The sequence below is a fragment of the Camelus dromedarius genome, chromosome 10, assembly GCF_036321535.1.
Source record: "Camelus dromedarius isolate mCamDro1 chromosome 10, mCamDro1.pat, whole genome shotgun sequence".
Taxonomy (NCBI): Eukaryota; Metazoa; Chordata; class Mammalia; order Artiodactyla; family Camelidae; genus Camelus; species Camelus dromedarius.
The window spans coordinates 72641418-72669079 of record NC_087445.1 but is presented as its reverse complement, the minus strand read 5'-3'; the positions used below and the strand labels follow the sequence as shown (position 1 = coordinate 72669079).

Sequence of the window (27662 nt, the reverse complement as noted above, 5' to 3'; positions counted from 1 at the left end):
GACCAAATGAGCATCAGAAAACTGATTGTAACTGATTGTAAATATCGAACAAAAAAACCTGGGAGTCCATAGTGGTATTCAAAAGAGAAAAGGTAAAACTTATTGCAGAATGCTGTTCAGCAACAGAGAAATAAAATACCGATACATGCCATAAAATGGATGTATCTCAAAAACATTATTCTGTGTAAAGAAGCCAACCACAAAAGACCATATATTGGATGGTTCCATCTTCTGGAAATGTCCAGTAAAGGCAAATCTTGAGAGAAAGTAAATTAGTGATGACCTGGGGGCTGGGGGATTCACTACAATTGAGCACAAGAGGGCTTCTGGGGGTGATGGAAATACTCGAACGATATTGTGGTAACAGGTACACACTTCTGTAAAGTGATTAAAAACAAATGGTTAAAGTGAGTGCATTCTTTGGCATACAAATCATACCTTTATAAAGCTGTTTAAACCAAACACTTATCTGCCAGCATTGGAGGTAATCATATCAGCTTGTGTCTAGAATCGGTAAGGGAAAGATTCAGACATCTATCCTCCTTTTAGGTGGAACTGGAGTCCATTTCCAGTTGGCTGAGAGAAGCTTCTTTTCAGAATCCCAGCAGATATTAGAGAGCTGTTGATCATTTTTAAGGTGTGATTATGGTATTGTGGTTATGCCAGAGAACTACCTTATTTTCAAGACCTGCTTATTCAAGTAGTTTAGGAAGGAAATACAAGCCTAAAACATAACCTAAAATATTTTAGAAAAGAACTATATACATGAAATAATATGGAAAGATGTTTATTACTGACTCAAAGTGTTGATTTCATGGGTGTTCTTTATACGGTTTCCTTTTTAACTTTTCTGGACATTTAAAGTTTTCAAAGTGAAATTTTTTTTTAAGTACAGTCGTCCCTCCCTTCTCCACAGTTTTGATTTCCAAGACTGCAGTTCCTCTCAGTCAACCACAGTCCAAAAACATTAAATGGAAAATTTCAGAAGTAAGCTCATGCATTTTATTTCTTTTCTTTTTATATTTTTATTGAAGTGTAGTCAGTTTACAACGTTGTATCAATCTCATACATTTTAAATTGTGCACCGTCCTGAGCAGCGTGATGAAATCTCGTGCCATCTCAAGCCATCCCGCTCTGTCCCCACCTGGAATGTGAATCATCCCTTTATCCAGTGTATTCATGCTGGATACGCTGCCTGCCCTTTAGTCACTTAATAGCCACCTGGGTTATCAGAATGACTATCACAGTATCACAGTGCTTGTGTTTGAGTAACCCTCATCTAACTAAATAATGGCCCTCAAGCACGAGGGTTGTGATGCTACTAATAAACAAATAAATATCTGATTACCTCTCCCACCAAAAAATAAATAAAAATAAAATATAAAAAAGAGTAGTGATGCTGGCAATTTGGATATGCCAAAGAGAAGCAGTTAAATGCTTCCTTTAAGTGAAAAGGTGAAAGTTCTTGATTTAATAAGAAAAGGGAAAACACCATATACTGAGGTTGCTAAGATCTACAGTAAAGATGAAACTTTTATCCAAGAAATTATGAAAGAAAAAGAAATCCGGGCTAGTTTTGCTGTCCTACCTCAAGCTGCAAAAGTTTCAGCCACAGTGGGTGATAAGTGATTGGTTAAGATGGAAAAGACATTAAATTTGTACGATATTTTGAGACAGACCATATTCACATAACTTCTATTACAGTATAGTTATAATTGTTCCATTTTATTATTGTTGCTGTTCATCTCTTACTCTACCTAACTTACCTAAATTAAACTTTATCATTGGTATGTATGTATAGGAAAAAACATAGTATATATATAGGGTTCAGTACTGTCTCCTGTTTCAGGCATCCACTGGGGGTCTCGGAACATACCCCCAGCCCATAACAGGGGACTACTGTTCCTTTCAAATAAACTGTGATGTCCTGCTGCCTGTGAAAACTTCTGAAGAGCTGGCAGGCTCAGATCTGCTCCATTCCTGGTCCAGCCCCTCACCCTGGCTCTCACCAGCTCAGGCATTCACAGTGACCCAGAGGCTGAGTCTGTACCTCCTGCCGGGTCAATGCCTTTATCTTAGAGATGTGGACACTGAGGCCCAGAGAAAAGCGACCTCACCAAGAAGCTGCCCAAGCTGGATCCACGCCCAGGCTGCCCATCCACATCTGTCCCTTCAGCATTGCACAGGCGCTCTCCTCACCTTCACCAGGGCCCTCCCTGCCTAGGGACACATGGCCCTGCCAGACTGCCATGTAACCCCAAGTGGGCTTACAGCCCCTACCGGGCTGCCCTCCACCTTTTGCCCTCCTGGCACCTCCCCCAAATAGTACCCCCAAAGAGCAGGTCTCCACATGTGCACAGCAACATAGAAGGAAATCATTTATTTGACCCAGAGTCGATGCACACACACTCTACCATACAAAAGTTGGAAGCTCAACAAATCAAGTGCCAGAGGCAAGTGCGTAGACGTGTAAACAAAGACAAAATGAAGATGCTGCTTCTGTGTGATTCAGGAGCAAATCAGAGCAGCTGGGGCCCAGGCCCAGGATTACATTCACAGCGAAGGGGAAGTGCAAACGAACGGAATGTCAGGGTGAAGGAGGGCCACCCCGGTCCTCCCACCCAGGAGAGGCGGGTGTGGAGCCAGAACTGTGGTTAGTGCACACGGGTCCTACAGGCTGGAGGGCAGGAGCGACCAAGCAGGGGACGGGGGGTGGACTCAGAGATGATGGGCCATGCCCAGCATGACCCATCTCCCACCCTCCTCCCTCCTGCCCCAGGTGGATGAGATCACCCCACCCCTGGGACCCCTTTGCCATTCACGGCAGAGGGATCCCGGTCTGAGGAACCAGGCCCAACTCCAGAGTGTGGACAACCAGGAGTCAGTTTTTCTCCTGGGCTTCCCAACCTGGAAAGGGACAGACCTCAAAATAAAGTGTTAAGGCAATAAATAAAACATCCCACCCCAGGTGAAAACACTGTAGAATTGGGTCTGCAGGGCTGACAGAAACCCTGCGATGTGGGGGCAAAGGCCACCCAGCCTTCCTCTGCAGGACCAGCGGGGAGGCGGGCTCCCCGCCACTCCACGGCTTGAGAGCGTTTGTGCGTCGAGTTGAAGGCAAAGTGCCGGGTATGTTTTTCGTCCAAATGCTGGTCCAGAGGCCTACATCCTCTGACCTCCCCCAATGTGGCCCCGGGGGCCCCTCACTCCTGGGGCCGCCACCAACGGCAGCACAGGTGACAGGCCTGAGATGACCTCAGAGCCTCCAGCTCAGTGCCTAGCACCAGCCAGGGAGTTCCGGGCTCAATGAGGGAGGGGGCGGGGGTGAGAGGACCAGCCCCACCTCCTCCATTGGTGGTGGTGGCAGAGGTGGGAAGAGAAATGAGAGTCTTTGGCAGGGTGAGGGAATGGCAGCATCCTGGTTTAGTCCTTGAGTTTGTCAAGGGCCTGTAACCCACCCAGACATGGCAGGAGAGCAGACCCGTCCAGGTGCCACCCACCAAGGTGGTCCCCACCCTCCATTTGGAGGTGGAAACTGTCTAGGGTGGTGGTGGGCCATCAGGACTGACCAGCCAGATGCCTGGATTCTGAGACGGTCCAGCCCACATACCCTCACCAGAGAGCCCTGCCACCCTCTTTCACCTCCACCCTCCCAGTCTCACTCATCAGCAGCCCTGAGCTTGGGGACCCACACCCAGGGAAGCCCATCTCTGCTTGTCCCAGTTCTCCTCACAACACCGTCCTCTCCCTCAGGCTCCACAGGCCACTGGTCCAGCCTCTTCTTCCCCCAGGAAGAGCTGAGGGCAGTCATGTGGGCCCCCAGGGGTGCCATCCCTCTCCAAGGAAGTTTGCCCCCCGGGACTTGGGGATTCCCAGCTGATGGAGGTTGGGAGAATGGGGCAAGGTCAGGGCTGGTGCCCTTGGCCACCATGGCCTGGACTCTGCCACTGCTGGTGGCCACAGACACCCAGGCCTCCAATGCCAACCCAAAGGAGGGGAGGGGGCAGCCTTCTCTCTGCCGTCACCCACGTGAACGAGGCCCAGCGGCCCTCCCAGAGCCCACACCTGCCACTACTGCAGCTCCTCCGGGGGCCCGTTCTCTCGGGGCAGCACACCGTTCAGGCCAATGCTGCTGGCCACTGGCACCCCCAGGTAGCCGAGCAGGATCTCACTGCGGCGCCGGGACAGCTGGAGGATGTCGTCTGCCAGGGCTGGCACCGAAGTGTAGCGCACATTGTCCAGGTCGAACATATCCCTCAGGTACTGCACAATCTGGTGCTGGGGGACGGGGCTGGCGTCGGGCCTCTGGTCCTCCAGACCATCCAAGGCCTCTTCCTTGGCCTTGAGAGCCCCAACCCAGTCCCTTCTGTCCTCGGCTCCTGCCCTCCGGGTGCGTCCTCTGGACCCACGTGGGCCAGGCTCCCAGGGGAACAGGCAGCACCTGGACACAGGCCCAGGCCCTTCCTCCACTCCTGGCACCTCCCAGGGTTCCTATCCCAGGAGCTGGGGCAGGGCCCAGGCCGGCAGCAGCAGACCCAATGCTCCCTGTTTACCTTAAAGAAAGCACAGACTTCAGAGAGCTGAGGCTTGGGACCAAGGAAGCCGAAGGCTAGGACAGGGCTAACGTGCTCCGATACGGAGTAGAAATGGGAGATGAAGCCATCAGGCACCTGTGAAGGGCGGCAAGGCTGAGGGCTGGGACCGGGGCAGGGTGAGGACCCAGGCCCTGGGGTCATATGAAGAGCTCTGCTTCCGAGCTCAGATCATTCACATCCTTGCTGGGTGATGCCGAGCCAGCGACTGGAGCTTTCGAAGCCCTGCTTTTCACCTCTGCAGAACAGGGGCAACCTCAGGGCTGTGGTGAGGGCTGCAAGAGGGGTGGGCCCAGCACAGGAAGTGCCCAGAGCATGTGGCAGTGGCAGTGTTATCAGCTGGGCAGCAGAGCCTGGCTGGCAGAGGGGAACAGTGGATTGCAGCCCAGATAGCACAGCCAGTCACTGCCTGGGAGTGCAGATAACCACAGCCCAGTGGGCAGGAGGGAAGCTCTGCCTGCTCGCGAGGGCATCCTGCCCCTACCCACACGCCTCTACCAAGCCAAGCACCACTGCTCTCGTGACATTTCCCAATGGCCTGCTCTGTGCTGGGCCAGGGTGGAAAGATGAAGCAGATCTATGTGGCCCTCTCGGTCCAGGGAAAGGTAATGGCAGACAAGTGGCCGGTGCTGGATGGAGACCAAAAGGTGCAGCAGGGCCTGGGGGCTCAGCAAGACCTCGCTGCACCAGCCTTTTTCCTCTGCCCACCCCACCCTATCCCAGGCCTCCAATGCCAACCCAAAGGAGGGGCCCCCAGACCAGGGTCCAGCACACACCAACTGGAAGGTCAGCTGAGCCAGGCACCACACTCAGGGTCCCTGCACAGCACTCCCCAGGCACCCAGTCAGCTCACTCACCATCAGCAGCCTCCTTTTGGCTTTCAGGACCGACCAGCAAGCTGTGGCCAGGGCCTAAATCAAAAATGGGACACCCCAGGTTGTCAGACTAACATGACCCATCCTCTGGTCTGGGACCAAGCTCTTACCCCCAGGTCACACCCAGCTCAAGCAGGAAGCTGGGTTCAGCCACCTGGACTCTGCTGCTTCCCTGCCCTGTTAGGAGTCAGACACACCTAGATCTGATCTTGACTCCAGCCCTTACAGCGGGGGCCCCTGGACTTTCCACTGAACTTCTCTGGGCCTCAGATCCCTCCTCTGTAAAATGGCCATGACCCAGCATCCCCGCTTCACTTCAGTGACAGTGGGTATCCATGGTTACCGCCTGTAAACCACAAGCCCTGCCCCTTCCAAGCCACACCTATGCCACACAGCATGACTGCCCTGCGGGGCCCTGTGCTCAATGCTCTCCTGCTGTTCCTCTTTCTTTCCCCCCATATTTTAACTTGATTTAAAGCATCCAAATTGAATAGAATGAATGACAGCACAGAATGAGTAGAATTACCTCAGTGAAAGCACTGTGCAGAAGGGAAATACACAGCACGCTGGTGCTCGGCCAGTGCCGAGAGCAAGGGGATCCCCTGTGAAGCTTCTCCAGAGCAGGCAGGCGCCCTGGATCACAGTGGTGGCACCATGCCCAGTGGGGTGACCGCTCTCTAATAGGTGGGAGCCCAGCCTTGGTGCCCAAAGCCAGGGAATGAAGTAGGGTCCAGGCAGACGCATGTGGTCCTGTTAGCATGTGTGCTTGGGGGGGTGGCCACCCACCGTCTCCTTGAAGCTGTCCGACAGCCAGCGGTTCCTCAGGACAGCGAGCACCGAAGATGGGGGGTTCTCCAGGTCCTCGAAGGCGTCCATGAGGATGAAGTCCAGCACGATGTCAAAGAAACTCATGCACACAACCTGTGGGGGCGGCAGCACTCTGAGGCCCGGCTGCCAAGCTGCAGGGCCACTGTCCAGCTGGGAAGACTGAGGCCAGAGAGGGTGGATGTGGGGCCTGGGTGGGAACACATGGCTGGATAGACACACCTCCGTTCTGCAATGGGGTGCAGCCGGAGCCGCCTCCCTCACAGCCTGGGCCTGGGGCAGGGCAGGAACAGGGGCTTATAGCAGGGATGGAGCCGTCTCAGAGCCCCAGAATCAAGGCAGGGCTGGCACAGGCACCTCCTCCCTGCCCAGGTGTGAGGGACCCTAGGACACGGGGGACTCAGCACAAAGGACTCACCCCTCGGCCCTCCAGCTCCAGCCGCGTGGTGGCCCAGGTCTCCGGCCGCAGAGCGTAGCTCAACATCTCCTCGTAGCTCTCCAGGAAGCCTTTGGGGCTCTGTGGGGAGAAGCAGAGTCTGTTTTGGCTGTGAGAGAGGCCCCAAGACCCAGTGCAACTAGATCCACAGAGGCAGGCTGTCTATGGGTGGAAGACACACAAAGTCCGGGCCAGAGCCAATCCCTGACCAGTAGCCATGGAGAGAATGAGGCAGGAAGTGTCCTCTGCCCACCTCTACGCACCTCTGCAGAGCCCAGGGCATGCCCGGGAGAGATGCAACACCAGGTGCCCAGAACATCTTACTCCAGCCCATTACTGAGCACCAACTGCCTTCCAGAAGACGTGCACCTGCTCCAGCAGGAGCTCACTTTGGAAAGATGCATGAGGTCGAGCCAGCCGCCAAAGATTCAAATCTCCACGCACATCAGCCTCACTGGTGAAATGGGAGAAGCTATAGCCCCACATGAGGGCTGTTCTGGGGGAGTCAATGAACTCGTTCATGTAACACAATCAGGCAATAAATAGTGTATAGGACTGCTGCCACCAGGTACAAAGATGATCAGCACACAGGAGGAATTCCTCACTCTCTGGGACCAGGAGGCTGAGCTGGGGCTTATGACACAATTTGCAGACGCAGGTGTAATTTCTGAATGTGGAAACCTAGTACACGACAGGGATCAACTCATTTAATTCATACAGTCCTATGAGGAATGGTTCAGTATTGTGCCCACTTTACAGATATGAATCCTGAGGCTTCAGGAGATTGGTGATGTGCCCAAAGAGCCAGGCCGGGTGGAGCTGAACAGAGCAGCACGGGCAGGTTGATGCCATTTATAAAGAACCACAGGCAAGGGGCCACTGGATGGATGTTCACCAAAATATGAACGGGGTGGGGCTGGGGACAATTTATCTTTTTGCTTGTGTCATCTTCGTTTTTTCTATAACAAGCATGAATCATTTTTATAATCTTTTTAAAAAGCTATTTTTATTAAGCTTTAAAGAGAATTTGCTAGGATGATGCTGGGCTGTCCTTTAACCTCCCTGAGCCTCAGTTTCCTCATACGTAGAAGTCCATGACAGTGAAGGTAAGAGCTGGCCCTCAAGGACACTTTTAATGATGGCTGAACACGTGTGACATTATCTCATACGTCCCCAGGACATGCCCATTGACACACGAAGGGGACTGAGGCTTGGAGGGTTCACGTCTGGCCCTGGGCACAGCAAGGAGGCGGCCTGATCCCACAAGTCCGGAGCCTGGGTGCAGTGCAGGGGCCAGCACCTTCTGAGACAGGGGCGGCCCCAGCTCCGCGGCCCGGAAAGACCCGACAGGGCTGCGTCAGTTACTGCTCCAGACAGGGGCTGGGCGCGGGCTCGAGCACTTAGGAGCTGCTAAACACTCAGCCAAGCCTCTTCTTAATTTCTTAACAAAAGTGAAGCCAAGTCCTGCACTGGGGCAGAGGATGGAGAGAGGAAAGCCATTCCTCTGGTCCTCAGGGAGCAGCTGCAGCGAGCGGCCACCCACAAAGTGCCTACCACCTGTTTGTCCTTTCTTTCTCTTGTCCATCCTTTCACCCTCCTGGGGAGGCCACAGAAAACAGGTTCCAGGCATGGCTGGGGTTGGGCTGACCGGGTCAAATCCTGGCTCTGCCCCGCCTCAGGCTTGGTTTCCAAGTGGACAGAGTCCGTGGTCAGGAGCTACCAGAGGTAACAAAACGTGAGTGAAGCGCCAGGCTCGCTGCTTGGTAAATGGCAGCTTCTGGGAGAATAATTAGTTGTCCCTCAGAATCCATGAAAGAGCGGTTCAAATAGCAGGATACCAAAATCCAGATACTCAAGTCCCTTATATAGAAGCGTGTAACATCTGCATCTAACCTCCCCTACACCTTAAATCACCCGAGATTACTTACAACACCTGACATAATGTGGATGCTATGTAAATGGTTGCTGGTGCATGATAAATTCAAGTTTTGCTTGTTGGTATTTTCTTGGTTTTTTTTTTTTTTAACATTTTTAATCCAAGTTGGTTGAATCCACCGACGTAGACCCGCACATGTGGAACCCATGCATACGGAGGGCCAGCTGTACTCGTGTTGATGGAGCAGCTGCCCTGGGCACACACCTGAGCCGGGAAAGCTGTGGTCCTGGCCCTCGTGAGTAACGAGGAGGATGCAGAGTGAGGGGACCATGTGGGGCGGGGCTCACAGGCCCCAGGGGACAAGTTAGGGGAGGCCCTCCTGGGGAAAGAGCTGGGACTCAGAAGGCAGGTGACCAAGGAGGCAGAGGGGGATGGGGGCTTTCAGATACTGCTGTGTGTCCCACCTCCTAATCTGGGTGCTGGGTACACCAGGGTTCATCCTTTCCTTCATTAAATACTATAGATACGTTTTTATAGTCTTGTATGTGTATTTCACAATAAAGTAGTTAACAACAACAACAAAAGAATTGAGGGACAGTGTTCCAGGCCTGGAGGGGCCAGCAACGCAGAGACCAGGTCAGGGAGAGAGTCCGGTGTTCTCTAGGAGCCTTGAGCCAGCACAGGCCACAAGGCGGAGATTGGGCTTCACACCAAGGGCAGGGGGCGCGCAGGAGAGTTTAAGCAGCTGGGGGCAGGCGTGTCAGAGGTGCATTTTAGAACCATTACCGAGGAGACAGGACTCGGAGGGAGAGGCGTGTTCAAGAGCTTTGCTCAAACCCACCAAAGAAAAGAAACACAAGTGGCCAAGAAACATGAATATTTATGCAACCTGATAAATAATCAAAGAAACATAAACCAATGGATAAAGTGAAGATTAAAAAGATTACAGGCATACCTCGGAGATACTGTGAGTCCAGTCCAGACCACCAACCACAACAAAGCCAATATCGCAATGAAGCGAAGTCAGATGAATTTTTTGGTTTCCCGGTGCAAATGAACGTTATGTTTAAACTATACTGTAGCCAAATAAGTGTACAATAGCATTGTGTCTAAAAAGACAATGTATATGCCTTAATTTAAAAATGCTTTATTGCTAAAAAATGCTACCCATCCTCTGAGCCACTGGTGTGTCAATCTTTTTGCTGATAGGAGGGTCTTGCCTCGATGGCGATGCCTGCTGCTGGGGTGGCTGTGGCAATTTCTTGAAATATGACACCAGTGAAGTTGGCTACATCGACTGACTCTTCCTTTCATGAATGATTTCTCTGTAGCACACAATGCTGTTTGACAGCATTTTACCCGCTGAACTCCTTTCCAGATTGGAGTTCATCTTCTTAAACCTCGCTCTATCAACAAAGTTTATGTAATATTCTAAATCCTTTGTTGTCACTTCCACAATCGTCACAGCATCTTCATCAGGAGTAGCTTCCATCTCAAGAAAACACTTTCTTGGCCCATCTATAAGAAGCAACTCCCCCCAGGGGAGGGTATAGCTCAACTGGTAAAGCGCATGCTTAGCATATGCAAGGTCCTGGGTTCAACCCCCAGTACCTCCTCTAAAAATAAATAAATAATTAAATCTAACTACCTACCCCCCTCAAAAAATAAAATTAAAAAAAGCAACTCTTCATCTATTCAAGTCTTATCATGAGATGGCAGCCACTCAGTCACATCTTCAAGGTCCACGTCTAATGCCAGTTCTCTTGCTGTTTCCACCACACCTGCAGTTACTTCCTCCACTGAAGTCTTGAACCCCTCAAAGTCACCCAGGAGGGTTGGAGTCAACTTCTTCCAAACTCCTGTTAATGTTGATATTTTGACCTCTTCCCATGAATCACCAATGTTCTTGATGGCGTCTAGAATGGTGAATCCTTCCCAGAAGGTTTTCAGTTCACCTTGCCCAGAACCATCGCAGGAATCACTATGTATGGCAGTCAGAATCTTATAAGACTTATTTCTTAAATAAGACTTGAAAGTCAAAATGACTCCTTGATCCAAGAGCTACAGAATGGATGCTGTATTAGCAGGCATGGGAACAACATGAATCTCACTGTCCATCTCCATCAGAGTTCCTGCGTGACCAGGTGCGTTGTCAATGAGCAGTAATATTTTGTTTTTTTCTTTTTTTTTTTTTTGTATCTTTTTTTTTTTTTTTTTTTTGTAATGAAGGTCCTGGGGATTAAACCCAGGACTTCGTGCATGCTAAACATGTGTTCTACCACTGAGCTACCCTATACCCCCTGCAGTAATATTTTGAGAGGAATCTTTTTTCTGAGTAGTAGGTCTCAACCCTGGGTTTAAAATATTCAGTAAACATGTTATAAAAAAGATGGTCTATCCTCCAGGCTTTGTTGTTCCATTTACAGAGCACAGGCAGAGTAGATTTAGCATCATTCTGAAGGGCCCTAGGATTCTGGGAACAGTCAAGGAGCACTGGCTTCACCTTCAAGTCACCAGCTGCATCAGCCTCTAACAAGAGAGTCAGCCTGTTCTTTGAAGCTCTGAAGCCAGGCATTGACTTTCCTCCAGCTATGAAAGTCCTAGATGGCGTCTCCTTCCAATAGAAGGCTGTTTCGTCTACACAGAAAATCCATTGTTTCGTGTAGCCACCTTCATTAATCCTCTTAGCTAGATCTTCTGGTTAACTTGCTGCAGTTTCTACTCCAGCACCTGCGGTTTCACCTTGTACTTTTATGTTATGGCGACTGCGTCTTTCCTGAAACCCCATGAACCACCCTCTGCCAGCTTCAGACTTTTCTTCAGCTGCTTCCTCACCTCTCTCAGCCGTCACAGAACTGAAGAGAGTCAGGCCTGGCTCTGGATTCGGCTTTGATTTAGGGGGGATGTTGTGGCTGGTTTGATCTGTTACCCAGACCACTAAAACCTCCTCCCTATCAGCAATAAGGCAGTTTTGCTTTCTTTATCATTCTGTGTTCACTGGAGTAGTACTTTTAATGTCGTTCAAGAACTCTTCCTCTGTATTTACAACTTGGCTGTTTGACACAAGAGGTCTACCTTGTCTCAGCTTTCGACATGCCTTCCTCATTGAGCTTCTAGCTTTTGATTTAAAGTAAGAGACAAGCGACTCTTCCTTTTACTTGAACACTTAGAGGCCATTGTAGGCTTACTAACTGATGTAATTTCAATACTGTGGTGTCTCAGGGAATGGGGAGGCCAAGGAGAGGAAGAGAGACAGGGGAATGGCAGTCAGTGGAGCAGTCAAAATACACACAACACTTACTGATTAAGTTCGCTGTCTTACATGGGTGTTTGTGGTACCCCAAAACAGCTCTAATAGTAACGTCAAAGATCACTGATCACTATTAACAAATACAATAATAATGAAAAAGTTTGAAATAGTACAAGAATTACCAAAATGTGACACAGAGACACAAAGTGAGCCAATGCCATTGGAAAAATGGTGCCAAATAGACTTGCTGGACACAGGGATGCCATAAACCCTCAATTTGTAAAAAAACTGTGAAGCACAGTAAAACGAAGCCCGCCCTGTGCTAGCACCCAGTACTGGCCAAGGCGTAAAGAGACAGCCTTACGGTGCTGGCAGGGACTTAAGCTGTGAAGGCATTCCAGAGCATAAACTGGCAAGATCTGCCACCCATCTGTGCCCAAGACATGGCGCTGCCACATGCGGGCTTTGCCCCCCAGAAAAGCTCACAGGTACCTAAAGAGATCTGTACCTAAAGAAATTGTAATAGTCGTCTCTGGGGCAGTGGAAACATGAGACGGAACCCAAAAGCCCATCCACAGAAGGATCAGGTTAACCACAGCCAGCCCACCCGACAGAACACTACACAACTAATGCATCTCCTGATACGGAAAGATGGACAAAATACACTCTTCTACAACAAAACCAAGTGGCAGAACAGCCCACAGAACACAAACTAAGCTTTGGAAATTCAATTGCAGTGTTCAAAGATCAAAATCTCTGGAACTAAGTGGGAGGAATATATTATCAGACCGTGGGCAGCAGTTCCCTCTGGCAGGGGGTGTTCAGGGAGACCTTGTATGGTTTGCATCTCATACTCAGTCAACTTTATAAAACTGTGTTACGTTGTAATCAGAGGTAAAAGGCAATACGGATCGGTATTTTTCAAAATAGCCCAGCAAAAAAAAAAAATACCCACTCTTTCCCCACTTTCCTATGGCCTGCAGAATGAGGTCAGAACTCCGTGGCTTGATTTTAGATTGGGTTTTTTCTTTTTTCTTTTTTAACAGAACTAAATAAATGTTAGAAAAATAAACAATTTTAAAGGTAGGGGAAAGGAAACTTGAGAAGAGAGCCCCCACCCCCTGCTACCTTCTCAGCCTTGGTCATCAGGCCTGTCACCATCTGCCGGCCGACCTCCCCAAAGAAGAGCTGGTGACTCTTGTCTTCCAGAAGGCCCTAAGGAGTGAGGAAGGCAGGGAGGGGGTGAGCTGCTGGATAGCAGTCCCCCAAAGCCACGGAGAGGGCAGAGCAGGGGGCTGGGCAGGTGAGCCATGTGGGCAGAGGCGCCTGCCTGACTGCTCCCACCCCAGGCTCCATCCTCCCCAGGTGCCCCTGGACCACACCCACCTTGAAAGCCTGCCGCACACAATGCAGCTTGGCCAGAAAGTCCTGGTCACTGTAGCAGCCCAGCAGTTCTGTCCTGCGGGGAAGCACAGAGCGTCACCCAACCTGGGCCCCGCCCAGCGACACCCCCTGGAGTCGGGGTGGAGCCCTGGGTGGCCCTGTCTCCACGTGGCAGTGTGACCTCGGGCAGGGGTTTGCCCTCCTCTAGGCCTCAGTCTCCCCCAAACCAAAGGAAGAGGTTGACAGGATACTCTCTGAGCCACTGGCAGGTGTAGTCGCTGAGGATCAGGCTGACCTCAGCCTCCTTTAGGCCCCAACCAGCAAAGGATCCTCCCTGGCAAAGGACCAACATGGCCAAACTGCTCCCAATCCCAGGGCAAGGCTTCCTGGGGTGCCTGGAGGCACCCTGATCTGGGCCCTTCATCCAAATCCCCAAGGCTTCAACTGGGGCTCTCGACCACTTTCAGTCCATGAACTTTAAACACATATCCTTAAATCTGGGAGTCATACAGAACAATGAACTTGAAATGGGTAAGAGCCCTAAATATACCACAGAGGGGAAAACTGAGGCTAAGAGAAGTCAGGAGACTTGTCCAGGGCCACATGCAGGACCTGGAGAGAGCCCACATCTGTCTGTTCCCAAAGCCTGGCTTCTGGACCGCGTCTCGAAGGGCTGTGCAGAGCACAGGGCTTAGGAACAGCGCCCACTGGGCTTCTGTGGTTGGACCCCCCAAGAACTTACAAGTACAAACGATTATTTTATTTCGTCATACTAACTAGTTATTGTGATCACTAACTCCAGACCTGCCTGCCTTGTACTGGGGTCATCCTAGGCTTTCCGGGGCTAGGGCAGAAGCCATGGCCAGCCCACCCCATCCTCAGCCTGGCCCAGCTGAGTCCTCACCAAGTACCACTGGCATCTCCAGCTTCCTCCAAGGGGACAGGCCCCTCCAACCTATCTCCTCCCCCACGCTCACCTGAGGGTCCGGCAGGGCACTTTGCCCTCCTTCACCAGCTGCAGGGCCTCCTCATAGGCGGCAGCAGGCCTGGAGAGTGGGATTGGGTAATTTCCGACCTGCAGGGACTCAAAGAGCTGGGGGCAGGTGCAGGGTTGGGAAAGAGGGGTGCGTGAAACCGTGTCAGCAGCATCCCGGGGGGCAAGGGCGCCAGCAGGGGACACCCTAGGGGCCAACCTCTCAGAAGGGATGTCCGAGGGAACCCTGGTTGGAGGGCTGGAGGCCTGGGTTTGAGTCCCACTCTGGGCCTCAGCATCCCCATCTCCAGGTGCCCTTCCCAAAAGGACCACCTACTGGACACAGACCCACATCCTCCCATCCCAGACAAGGACAGCTGCCTAATACACATGGCCATGGCAGGAAACTAACGCCAAGCAATGGGCACACAGTCTGGAGAAGGGAGAGGCCAGTGTGGGCTATAGCTGTTGGGGACGGGGACCCCTGCCCTCACTCACAGGACCTATGACCCCTGGTTTTTCAGGCTTCCGGGTCCCCAGCAACTTTGAAGAGTCCCCAGGGAGCAGCACTTGGCAACTGCCAAATTCTGCTCCCATCAGAGGAAATGCGTTCACTTTCCCATGACCCAGGGCTTGCACCCTCCAGGAGCTACACAGGGACCCTCGCCTTTACCCCACTCCCCCACGCCCATCCTCCCCACCCACATCACCTCGGTGGCGGAGAAGAAGGAATCCTCTGAGGTCAGGCTGTCTTCATCGTCTGCCCGCAGGCGCAGCGAGCCCTCAGTCAGGGGCAGAATGAGGGTCCGCTCTGGGCAGAGTCAGAAAAGAGGGGCTGAGCTGAGATTCCTGAGATCACCAAGCTTTGTGGTAAACATATGCCTAGACTCCCAGTTCTGGGTGGATGATGCTGATAGGCGCAAAGGCCCCCGGACCCTGAGGCCTAAGGCCCCTGAGCTCTGAGGGCAGGCTGTGCTGTGAGGCCCTAGGCAAGTGTCTCCTCCTCTCTGACACTCAGCCACTGATACCAAAAGGCCACTCAGCACTGCCATCCCCGCCTGCTCAAGGGCGAGGGGGTCTGGACCTTCAAGGGTGTTTAGGAAAGGTCCATCAAACAAATAAGCAGAGGCTCCAGCCCTGAACACCCCAGCAGCCTTCTCTGCCACGTGGGGAGGCCAGAGGAAGGAGGACTGCTCCAACAGGGACAAACCGTGGAGGATGTGTCACCTCGGCTGGCCCTCGCTGGGCCCTCGCTGCCACTGGTGGAGCCGGGGAGCACAACACTCAGCAGTCTGATGTCCCCCCTCAGGGCTGACAGCACCCAGGGAAGGGCCCTGGGGGTCACAGTCACTGCACAGGGTCTGGTACACAGCGAGCACTCTGGCTGAATAACTTCATTCCCTCTCAGTGATGTCACACCCTTGACCTCAGTGGGGCAGACAATAGCACTTGTGTTCTTTGGGCTAATCTCCGTGTGAGCCACCCCTCTGCCCGCCCAGCGCCCACAGGAGAGGGCGCAAACCAAAGGCCTGGAACAGCTGTCAGGGGAGATGCTGACACACAAGCCCCAAGGCCTGCATCCCTCGATGGGATGGGACCAGGTTCCCCGGGCCAGGGGCCTCATCCCAGCTTTGAACCTGCGGGTCGGGCCTCAGTTTCCCCATCGGTGCAATAAGGTACTGATCGGACGAGGTTCTGGGCCTGGGGATTCTGGTTCACCTGATGCACTGAGGGAGTCCCAGCCCAGTTCTCTCGCAGCGTGCCCACTTCCCCGCAGCCCCCATCCGCCACCCGCGCCCCAGGCCTGCTCACCGAGGTCCAGCAGCACACCGTCGGATGGGAAGGTGGACCCAAACTCCTCCTGCAGGTGGTAGGCCCGGTGCAGGAGGGATTCCAGCTTCTCCGCAAACTCCCTTCGCTGTGACTCCGGCTGTGAGTAAAACAGTGATGGTCAACCCAGACCCTAGAAGCTCCCCATACCAACAGCTGGCCCCTTCCCTCACCACAATGGGGTCCCAGCCCCTGGGGAAGGGGGAGACGGCTCTGAGGCCCAGCAGCAGGAGCGCAGGTCTAGCCTGAGCTGCCCAACACGGGAGCTGCTGGCCACGTGCGGCCAGTGAGTATTTGAAATGCCACTGTCATTACTGTGGCCAATCCCAACTGACATGGGCCATAGGTATACATTCAAATACTTAGGATCCCCCCAAAAAGCCCCAAGAATACAAGAGTGTGAAGTACCCCAGTGATTTTTCATTCTTGATTACATGTTGAAATGATAATATTTCATAACATAAAATATATTATTAAAAGTCAATTCACCCATTCTCTTTTACTTTTTAACATGATCTCCAGAAAATCTTAAATGAGACACATGGCTTCCCACTGAACAGAGCTGCTCTAGACCCAAGCAGACCTGGTTCAGATCTTGACATCACCAGTTCCAGAACTGTGTGACCTTGAGTAAGTAACTCCCCCATTCTGAGCCTCAGTTTCCTTATCTGTCAACTGAGGTAAAAGAACCTAATTCCTAGGATTTTAGAAGAAACATGGACAAGGTATACAAAGTACTTCCCACAAGACTGACCCACGGTGACAGCCCGTGAGTGTTGGTTATTATAACAAGAGGGCAGTTCAGAGCCAGAAAGAGCTGGGTTCAAACCCCACTGTTGCTATCCTGTGTGCACTTGGGAAGGTATCGCACCCGTGGCACCGCAGCCTGTGGCCTCAGTGACCTCCTCGCGGCCCTCGGCCTCCAGGTTGGGGTGCGGGAAGAAGGGGGCGCTGCTCCTTTGACCCCAGGGGCTGCCGGGCCAAGGGACCAGGCACGGGCAGGCCTGACGCTGTTTTCCACGGGGGCTGCCAGATCCTGTAATTGCACGTAACCAGACCCTGGGGAGGAAACAAGGGCCAACTCGGGCCTGAAGCCACTGGGGAGGAAGAGCCGGAAGCACTCGGAGGGGGACAGTAATGATGGAAGCGGCTCCCCTCACTGAGCACTAGGCCTGGACCAGCACCTCACTGTTCACCCTCAGGGCTTCCTTGAAGACAGCGGTTACTGTGACCCCATTTCACAGAGAAAAACTCAAGGAGGTTAAGAGGCCCAGCTCACCCAGCTAGAGCCTGGCAGACCCCGTGGGTCCCCAGACCCGCTGGTCACCTTGCTCAATTCTCCGACAGGGCCAGACCCCGCTCGCTGTGGCCAGCAGAGCCTTGCAGCTCAGCAGAGATCTGCCAGCTCTGTCTCGGTGAAGTCACTGTGGGTTTGAGAATGGTTTCTTAGATATGACGCAGATGACCAAAAAAAAAAAAAAAGATATACTGAATTTCATCAAAATTTAAAACTTTTGTGCTTCAAAGGACACCATCAAGAAAGTGAAAAGATAACCAACAGAATGGAAAAAATACAGACAAATCATTTATCTGATAAGGGACTTGTATCTCGAATATAAAGCAAAGGAGGAGGCGAGGGTATAGCTCAAGTGGTGGAATGCACGCTTGGCATACACAGGGTCCTGGGTCCACTCCCCAGTACCTCCTCTGAATAAATAAATAAGTAAACCTAATCACCTCCCCCACAAAAATTTAAAAAGTGACAAAATAAAATAAAATATTTTTAATAAATAAAATAAAGCAAAGGACCTGAATAGACATTTCTCCAAATAAGATACACAAACAGCTAATAAGCACATGAAAAGCAGCTCAACGTTATTAGCATCAGCGGAAAACAACTCAAAAGCACAGTGAGACACCACATCATACCCACTAGGATGGCTAGAATCAAAAAGTCAGATAACAGCAAGTGTTGACAAGGATATGGAGTTACTGGAACTCTCGTACACTGCTGGTGAGAATATAAAATGGTGCAGCTGCTTTGGAAAATTTTTGGCAATTCCTCAAAACCTTAAACACAGAGTTACCATAGGACCCAGCAACTCCACTCCTAGGTATATACCCAAGAAGAAATCTGAAGAGGATATTTTCACTTTTATAAAAAAGGCAAAAATTGAAAATAGCATTCAACATTTGCCTGTTTTTATTTTGGAGGGAGGACAATTAGATTTTTGTTTATTTATTTATTTAACAGTACTGGGGATCGAACCCAGCACCTCATGCATGCTAGGCATGCACTTTACCACTGAGCTATACCCTCCCCCCTCAGCATGTTTTGCATTGAACTATTTGTATAACATGCACTGCCAAGCTCCTTTCCCGGGAACTACAACCAGCCTCTCAGCATCCAGCCCCTGTAACTTTGAACTGTCTGTAAGCATCTGCGTTTTATCTTGATGAATTTTGCACATCTATTAGGAAGCTGTGTCCTGTGGTAATTAATTACTTCTCTTGATGTCATTTTGGCTTAAGAACAGTTTCACAGGAAGGCTCTACTTTCAGATGGTGGGAGAAATCTGTACACTAACAGCCACTGAACCATACAATCTAATATGGTGAATTTTATGGTATGTGAATTATATTTCAATAGTTACTTAAAATCCTTATAGCATAGTAAAAAGCCTGGAAGGTTATCAAGTAGTTGTGCCTGGATGAAGGGTAATAGGTATCAATAATACCAATGTCAAAGATCATTTATTGAGCACCTGTGTGGACCAGAACCCTGGTCCTGGTGCCCTGCCGAGGGGCACCAGTGCACAGGGAGGCTGAAAAGCCTCTGCCCACATCACACCACCATGAGCTGTCTGATCAGAGCCTGGGCTCTTTTTTTTCCCCTTTTTTCTATTTCTGTAGTTTCTCACTACTCTATTAAGGAACATTTTGTTGCTTTCACAGAAAGAAAAACAAGGAAAGGTTTATAACTTTAAGATAGAGTAGGAGCAATAAATACAATTTTGGAAACAAAGTCACCTCCCTTCCTCCTCCTGCCCTAACACTCCCACTGTCTTCCCACGAGCAGAGGGGCCCTGACGCAGCGCTGAAAGCTTTGTATGCCCCAAGCACTTCCCCAGCCGCCATGACTTCCAACCACACTGGTCATACCTGCGTGATGGCCTCAGAGAGAATGCCCCAGCTGGGGTGGAGGGCAGTACAGCTCCAACTTACTACCTGCTGTACCAGACATGTCCCCACACTGTGCTGCAAATTGTCTCCCAGGCTCCCCTGCCATCTGGCTGCTGGCCAACAGAGGCAGGTGGAGGAAAGAGGACAGGGGGGTGGTGAGAACCTCTCCCCTCCTCTTCCTGCCTCACACAACATCCCTGCCCCCACCAACCCACCACCCCCGCCCCCAGTCAGACCCCTCTGTGATGTGAGCTCCCGACTCCTGAGCTCTGAGCACCACCACCCCAGCTCTGGGGTCCTTCAGCAACTCCCTCACCTGTGCAACGTATTCCCCGGGTTCAACTCCCTCCCTTTCCAACACCTGAAGTTGTCCCCATTCCTGGCCTCCCCAGAGAGACGGCCTCCACTTTGACCTCGCTCCTCGTGGCGGACGAAAGCTCATGTTTGGTTTTTTAAATACAGAAAAGTATAGAGACTAAAACAGAAACAGCCCATAATACCTACCACCTATACACACACTGTCCAGAGCTTGTGCCCAAAGTGAGAAGTCAAACAGTAAAGAAAGGCACAGAAAAGTACAAGAAAATTCTTTGCACCTTTCCCTGCAGATCCTCTCCTCAAAGATCACTATTAACGATTTTCTGTGTATCTGTCCAGAGGGAAATAAAAGTGCATGTCCACATCAGCAGTTACTAATCAGCATACATAGGGATGGACGACTGTCTTTTTAAAACGTACACACAGGTCGTGAATCACTGTTATATATTTGTAACTTACATAATATTGTACATCAGCTATATCTCAATAAAAAATGTATACATGGGTCACACTATACAAATCCTGATTCTTCCTTATTTTCATTTAATAATATATAGTAGAGAAAGCAACCTATCAGCCCACAGCTTTCTGTCAGCCTTTTAATAAGGGCTGCGTAGTACTCCAGACTCCTACTGATAGGCATTTAGAGTTTCCAGTTTTTCGTGTTTTTTAATTATTACAAAACAATGCTTCAGTGAACCTTCATCCTATGACATATATTAGGCATGTTTTTAACAAAAAATGTTTTATTTTAGCTTTTGTACCTTATTTCTCTCTCCTGATACTGAAATAATAAATATTCATTATAGAAAACTCGGACAGAGCCAAAAAATGTATAAAGACCACGTGATCCACTCAACTATGAACACAGGCTGTTTCCCTCCAGCTCTTCAAGAATGCATATTTTCAGGGGGCAAGGGCATAGCTCAGTGGTAGAGTGAATGCTTAGAATACACGAGGTCCTGGGTTCAATCCCCAGTACCTCCATAAAAAAAAAAGTGCGTATCATCCTCACATAGTCAGGATCACGTTGTAATCATCGTGGTTTCCTGAGAAAGTACCAGGCTTGTGCTAAGCACGTTACATGAATTTTCTTACTTTGTTGGATCAACATTCTGGTTAAGGGGAAAACGCCCATCCAAGGGGAACTTACGGGCCGGCAGGAGGCAAGGCTGCTAGCCGCCTCCCAAATTTGGCCGCCCCTCTGCCACACCCCCACCTTCCCCATGGAGCTGGGAGGAGGAAAGACCCAGGGAGGTCCGCCTACCTCAGACAGTGCCTCTGAAGCAGTCTCGGGGTTCCGGAGGCTGTCCCCCGGTGTGGGGGTGCTGCCGCTGTCCCCCCTCTGCCCCACGCTCAGTGCCTGCTCCCACTTCTGCAGAGCCTCCTCAAACAGCTCCATGCCTGGGGACAGGTGGGGAGAGAAGGGAGAGTCAGGCCCCCTCGCAGACAGAGGGCATCCGGGCCCCACTCGATGTCCCTCAAGATGGGGCTCAGAAGAGTGAGGGGGAAGAGGGCCCCAAGGGATGGGAACGGGCAGGACCGTGTGGACCGGGTCCTGACCCCTTTTTCAGGGCTGGCCAGTTTGCAGGCCTTCATTCAGACCAGAGTTATTCCTGGAGACTGTCCCCTGTCCACAAACAGCTGGAAACTACTGAACCAGGGTTTGGGGTAAGAGTGTGGGGTGGCAAGCAGCACCCAGAGAATCCAGTCTGGGCTCCCGGGAGGAGGCCACCCTCCATCCTGCCCCGGGGGAGCCCGAGGCCGGCCTCCTGGCCTGCACCTTGCATGTAGAGGCTCTCAGCGTTGCCATCGTTGTTGGTCACAGACTCCTCCATCCCTCTGGTGTCCCATGGTCCCGAGCATGCAGCTGTGGGGCTGGATGAGTTCACCGCCACCATCTGGGCACCAAGTAGCACCGAAGAATAAGGGGTGAGGACTTCCCAGATCCTTGGCAGGACCCCGAGTCTTCCCCACTGCCTGACCACATGCCATATGCCCTCTCCAACAGCATCCCTGAAATTAGCCCCCCACCGCAGAGGCCAAGCCCTCGACAGCCTGGTGCCACCAACTCCAAACGCCTGAGGGAGGGTCACAGAAATGGCCAAAGCCGGAGGAGGCACTGAGGCCAACGCCTGTCTCCAGGCTGTGGGCTCCTCCAGGATGAGAGCCATCTCATGCTCACGCCTAGATCCCAGGGCAGTGCCCAGCTCAGAGCTGCGGCTCAGTGCTTGCTGGATGAATTTATAAATAACTGGATGATTGAATGAGCCAAAGGCATTTCCCGAGAGAAAATATACTTCTTTGTCTTATTTGTCTCTAGCCAAAGCACCTAGTAGCTCCTGGCACAGAGCAGGTGCTTGCTCAGTCTGATAAATGAAAGAATGAGTGAATGAACGAACTTTCATGGATACGTATCTTTCCCAAGAGACCATAAATTTCTCCTCTGCACCTATCCACCTCCTTCTCACCAATATCCAGCACATAGTGATCGGTGACAATCTCTGAGAGCCTACAGGGATGGATGGATGAGTGAATGAATGAATGAGTGAATGGAATCCCTTCTCCCATCTTCCTACCAGCCCATAAGCCCCCTGAAGGCAGAGGCTGGAGCCCCAAAGCGGGACAGGCACCCTGATATCCTCACCGAGGCCAAGCTGTGGGAAGAGCCTGAGTGCTTGCTGGGCCCGATGGAGGAGATGCCGCTCAGAGTGTCATTGCTCTTGCTACTGGGGCTCTGTACCCTCCGGCTGGAGTAGCCTGTGAGGAATAGGAGGGTAGGGGTCACACGGGCTTCGCACCCAGCCTCTGCATGGGCTGTTTCTCCCCTCCGGACCCCTCTCCCCTCCTCCTCATCTGGAAGCCTGTCCTGACTTCTAAGTCAGGATGACAGCAGAGCACGCCCAGCGCGCACACCTAGCAGCAGAGTACTGACCCGGAGGGGCCTGGATCTGCCGGGATAAGCCTGGGAATAAGGCCCAGCTATTTCCACCTCCTTCTTACTCAGCCTTCCCTGTGTTGTTGATTGACTGACTGATCTGGAATTCTCCTCCTTCCAAAAAGGATCTGAGGCAGCAAATTTTTAAAAATACACGGACTTTTTTTTTGAGTGAGAAAAGTTGGGAAGGCAAAATAAGGTGAAACCAGAGATGGTGGTGGTACAGGGCAGGCAAGCAAGAGGTTGGTACAGAAACAACTCTAGGTTTCCAGGGGTAGGGGGTGCAGGATGGCCAACTCAGAATGGAAACCCAGCCGTGTCAGCATGTCTCAGGGTCTTGCTCTAGACTAGTCTGCAAACGTTTCTGGACTGAAAAGACAAAATTTCCCTTTTGCAATGGTAATTCACAGTTAAAATTCACTGTCACACGGGGAGATTTTGCTTCTTTAAACAGGTTTCTCCCAAGATAAGAGCCTGTGGGAAAGCAATCTGGATGTGGCAAACGCTGGGCTGCGGGGTTACCAGATTAGCGGGACTCTAAGAGGCTTTTAAAGCCACAGCAGAGGACACAAAACAGATCACTGGCTGCCAGGGGCTAGGGAGAGGGGCTGACTACAAAGGGCACTGGAGAGATTAAGAGCAATAGTTCTCAACTGCAGTAGTGATTGTATGACTGACTATATGTGTTTGTCAAAACTCATGGAATTGTGTGCTAAAATGGGGGAATTGTACTGTATGCAAAGTAAACTGTAATGTAAAAAAAGAGGCAGGTGGGGAGAGTACCAGATGGCTCAGGGACCACGTGGCCCTTCCTGCTCCTGAGCCAGGGGCTCCCTTTGCTGGATGGAAGAGCTGCGCCCCACCAGTCCCCTCTGTACCTAATTCTCCCTCAGAGTCCTCAGATAATGAGAACCACTGCTTCCGGCGGGACACGTGCATCTGGCCGCATCACCCACCAACTCTTTACAATAACCTGCTTTACAGGTGAGGGGGACTTGGCTTGGCAACAGAGTTTCACTAGCCTGAGATCCCAGCTAATAGGGGCCCAGCTGAGACTCGATTCCAGGTCAGGCCTGTCCCCACCACCTCATCCCTACCTTTCTTCACCGACGGAACCTTCCTGGCCATGAGGATGGGGAGGGGCACTGTGCCCAGATGCTCTCCTCCCATCTCGGGGCCAACCTGCTTCTTCTTCCGCCGACGCCTCTTCAGCTGGTGGGCGGCCAGGGCCAAGGCCACAGTCCCCAGGGCTGTGGCAAAGAGGACCTTCCGCAGGCCTGGCGTCAACCGCAGCTGGGAGAATGCAGACTGCAGGAAAAGAGGGAGGCAGCCATTACCTTTCCCTGGGAGAGCTGCCTTGGGGAGCACCTGAGAGGCAGAGAACGCTTCAGGCCCTCAGGGGATAGTTCCTGACCAGGAATGGTTGAGGTGGGGGGACGTGACCAGCCCCTCTGAAACCTCTGGACCACAGAGATGTAAAGAGGGGAACTGAGGATGGCAAAATGACACAGCCGAGGAGATCACGTCTGGAGTCTGGCAGGTATCCCCAACACCATCAGCCAGGACTCTACCGGCAGCAGTGACTGGGCGCCTATGCCAGGTACTGCACCAGGATTTCACCTGTGTTACCTGTCTGAACTGAATGCCCATCATCTTCCAGGTGAGGAATCCATGGCTCATACAGGTTAGAACACATGCTCAAGATGACAGAGAGGCAGAAACTGAACCCAGGTCTGCTGACCCCATTTCTCAACAACTCAAAGACAATGATATTCACTCCACCCGACGGTCCATCTGTACATGTCCCTGCTCTGCCCTCACTCTGCCTGCTGGACTGGGAGCCCCTCGGGTGAGGCTGCATCCCACAGAGCAGAGCTTCAGGAAGCGTCAAGAGGCATGGTCAGCCACAAACATTTAAGGTTGGCAGGGAGGGCATTTACTAACCCCTTTTATAGACTGAGAAAAATGAGATCAAGAGTTCACATAGTCCTAGGGTGAAGACTGGGCTTGGGACCTCAGACTCCTAACCCAGTCCTTCTTACTCTGCTCAAAGAGGAGACACCAGATGCCTGGGACAGCAATCAGAAGGGTCCAGCTTTCCTGGATTCTAAGGGACCCTGGGATGAGTGGCTCAGTGTTTCAAGGACCAGGGGGGTTTAGGGCAGGACCACAACCCACACCATCTTTACCTGTCCAAATGTTGTATATAGGAACACAGGGATCTCAGCCACGGTCATGGCCAGCGCCTGGATCATGGACATGCCCTCAGTCCTCCGAAACGCCATGACAGGACCAGCACCCCCAGCGAGAGGCCGTGGGGCTGAGAACTTCCAAAGAGAACGTCTTCAACTGGTTGCTGGCTGGGTCCTGGGCACCTTCCACGCCCCAAAAGGACAGGGACACACATAACAGAAGGTCCCTCCAAGGAGCTGAGAGACAGAATGACCAAGTCAGCCACAAGGACGTGCCCATGGGAGCACACAGAAATGCAGAGTGCCCTGGGGGATGAGGCGGGAGCATCCTACGTCTGGAATGCCAGGCTTGGAATGAGGCCACAGCCTTCTGCACCTGCCAGCAGGAAGACAGCCAAATGCCCCACAGACCCTCTGCCCACCCTGAGCTCTGGCAGCAGAAGGCAGTGTCCCTGGCACGCTGGCCCAAGAGCAGACCCAGAGCCTGGGAGTTGGGTAAGTTGCTCTCATACTTGGGGCTTTATGCCACAGGTCTTCAAACTTATTAAACATGCTAAACAAAAATCTTAGGCCTCTAAATGGTAGGACCCCACCTGAGAATCATCATATCTTTTTGACCTCCCACAAAGCCAAGAATGTTGCACTTCCTGAGGACAGTATTATGAAAACAACAGCGTATTTCCTCAAATAATAACAGCTACTACACATCATGTGTATTTCATGTATTTTGTGTTGAGTCCCCTACGAACGCTATTTCACTGAATTATTACAATTCTGTGAAGTAGATTCGACCTATCTCCTCCACTCCCCACCAATGCCAGTTTCCAATGAGGAAACTGAGGCTCAGAGAGGCTAAGTCAGGAGTCCAAAGTCACACAGCTGGCACAAGGTGGAGTCAGGACTTGGACCAAGATCTGTCAGGCTTCAGACTCTGTGCTCAGTATAGTCTTTTTGCCATATTTGCTATGGAGCAGGCAGTGGGAGCCCCAGCAGAACCGCAGACGACAAGGGCAACTTCCTCCTGGGGAGAACGCCAGGGTACCCCATGGCCCTATTCCAAGGCCAGTAAATAAGTGGCTTGAGCACACATAACCCAGTCTCCAAGATCCTGCAGAATGCTCCCCAACCGTCATCATCAAGCCCAAGGATGCCTTCAAGGTCTCCTGGGAACTCAAATGGAAGGAATGTGCAGGCCAGACAGACCCTATCCACCTGGGACGGCGGCCAAAGTCACTAGACCAGCACAAGAAACAGCTTATCCCCAGTTAATAGGAAGGATGAAGGATCCTATCAGTCTAGCTCTAGTGCTGGGCTGTGTGTGTGGCAGTGGTGAGGGGGTGGGGGGGCCGGGGCAGGGATGGGGGACAGGCAGGGAAAGGCTCTAGGGCTGAGGAAACTCATGTTATCAAGGGTTAAGGGCTTCTTGCCAGGAGACTGCAAATTGAGTTATGTGACCTCCAGTGGTCAGTGCCCGAGTTAATATCATAAGCCACCTCTGTAACACACACACTCCTTGCAAACTTGGCCCAAACCTCAGAACAAAGGGAGACGAGAACTTCAGAGGACCAGCAGCTACTATTTCCCAAGCACTTGTTTTAACAGGCTAGGCTTGGAACAGTCTCTGCGAGGAGGCTTTTGAGTCTAGTTGTTCACAGAACCCTCACTCACAACAAGCACTGTTTACCTCAACGACAGGAAAACTGTGGCTTGGAGAGGTAATCAACCTGACGGAAGTCACTGACTAAATGGCCAAGCTGGGATACGACCTCAGCTCTGGCAGACCCCAAGGCTGTGCTGTTTCCCCTGTGCTGCCTGCTACAACAGCCACCTCTCCCTCCATGGCACAGTTGCAGGACTTCTGGATCCCCAGGTGAGAAGCCCACCTGGAGTTGCAAAGATGAGCCTGAACACATGCTCAGGAGTGAGACAGGTCTGTGGCCTGGCATTTGCCTGCAGGAAAGTCAAGAGCAGCCTCTGCTGCCCCCACTGAGGAAGAGTGGTAGGTGCCAAGTAACAACATCCGCCCCCAAGACTGCTTCACTCCAGGGATGGATCCAGATCTAGCCCAAACCGTTCCCTGTTCAGCCCCCTGGCACTACCGAGGGCCGAATGAGACAGGCCTCCACCTCTTCTCCCATGGCAATGTTCCCCACCACGTGGACACTCTCAAAGCCTTCCCCACCTGGGGAAGTCATCTCTCCTGCCCTGTAACCTTGGGCGGGAACCTCATTTCCACCCCCACCACAGCACTTACAATCCCTCAGCTTGGATGCCCACGCTTTCCATCTCGGGCACCTCCTCCCCTGCCTTGAATGACTCTAGCCTGAGCACCCTTCATTCCGCCTTGACCCCAGTAATGTCCCTTGAGCCACTCTCTGTCCAGTCTCCGTTCCTTCTACCCTGGCAGGACACCTCATCAGTCCGACCCAGACCGGCACTGAGCACTCCCACACTGGATCTCAGCAGGGTCCCCTTCTTCAGAATCCGCTCTTTCCGTTCCGGACAACTCTTTGAGCAGCCCCTGGTCAGGACCTCTCCTCTCTTGCCCCGACCCCCGCAATATCCTTGAGAGTCGTCCAGATGCCCACTGGCGCTGCGCACGGCCGGCGCGCTCGCTCCTCCATCTCGGTACTTTCCCAGTCTGGGTCTGGTACCTGCTCCTGCTCCGATCTCGGCAATGTTACACGTCCGGGCATCTCTTCCCTGACTGGGTACCTACCGTTCCACCTCTAGCGCAGCCCACGGCTGGAGTACCTTCTCATTCCAACCTGGGCCCTTCTAGTCCAGCTGAACAGGGACACCTGCGCCCCAACCCAGTCGTCGGCTCCCGCTCGCTGCAAGTCTCTGTTCCGGACCCCGCCGCGCCGCCCGCCTGCCCAGCTGGCTCAGCCCGAGACGCCGCCACTCACCCAAGATCCCATCGCTGCGGAAGGGCAGCGTCTCCTTCCCCGGCGCCCGCTCAACCAACCTCCGGGCCATCGGAGGCGTGGC

At 52.0% G+C, this 27662-nt stretch overlaps 1 protein-coding gene across 4 annotated transcripts; it reads right to left on the bottom strand.

Annotated features, from left to right (window-relative positions):
- Positions 1–1014: 1014 nt before the first annotated feature.
- MIGA2 (mitoguardin 2) lies at positions 1015–27662 on the bottom strand. 4 transcript variants are annotated; one of them, XM_031450654.2, is made up of 16 exons: positions 24669–24908; positions 23577–23787; positions 22189–22301; positions 21325–21442; positions 20809–20945; positions 16023–16140; positions 14921–15021; positions 14215–14330; positions 13241–13313; positions 12983–13069; positions 6711–6809; positions 6254–6388; positions 5450–5503; positions 4554–4670; positions 4066–4278; positions 1015–1144 (listed from the first exon to the last, which is right to left on the bottom strand). In XM_031450654.2, exons 1-15 carry the CDS (start codon positions 24762–24764, stop codon positions 4072–4074), a joined length of 1782 nt encoding a protein of 593 aa, XP_031306514.1. In that variant the 5' UTR covers positions 24765–24908; the 3' UTR covers positions 1015–1144; positions 4066–4071. The 4 variants fall into 4 exon arrangements, with proteins under 4 accessions (XP_031306514.1, XP_031306516.1, XP_031306517.1 ...); XM_031450656.2 differs by lacking the exon at positions 1015–1144 and adding an exon at positions 27581–27662 and having other exon boundaries at positions 2354–4278; XM_031450657.2 differs by lacking the exon at positions 1015–1144 and adding an exon at positions 27391–27537 and having other exon boundaries at positions 2354–4278.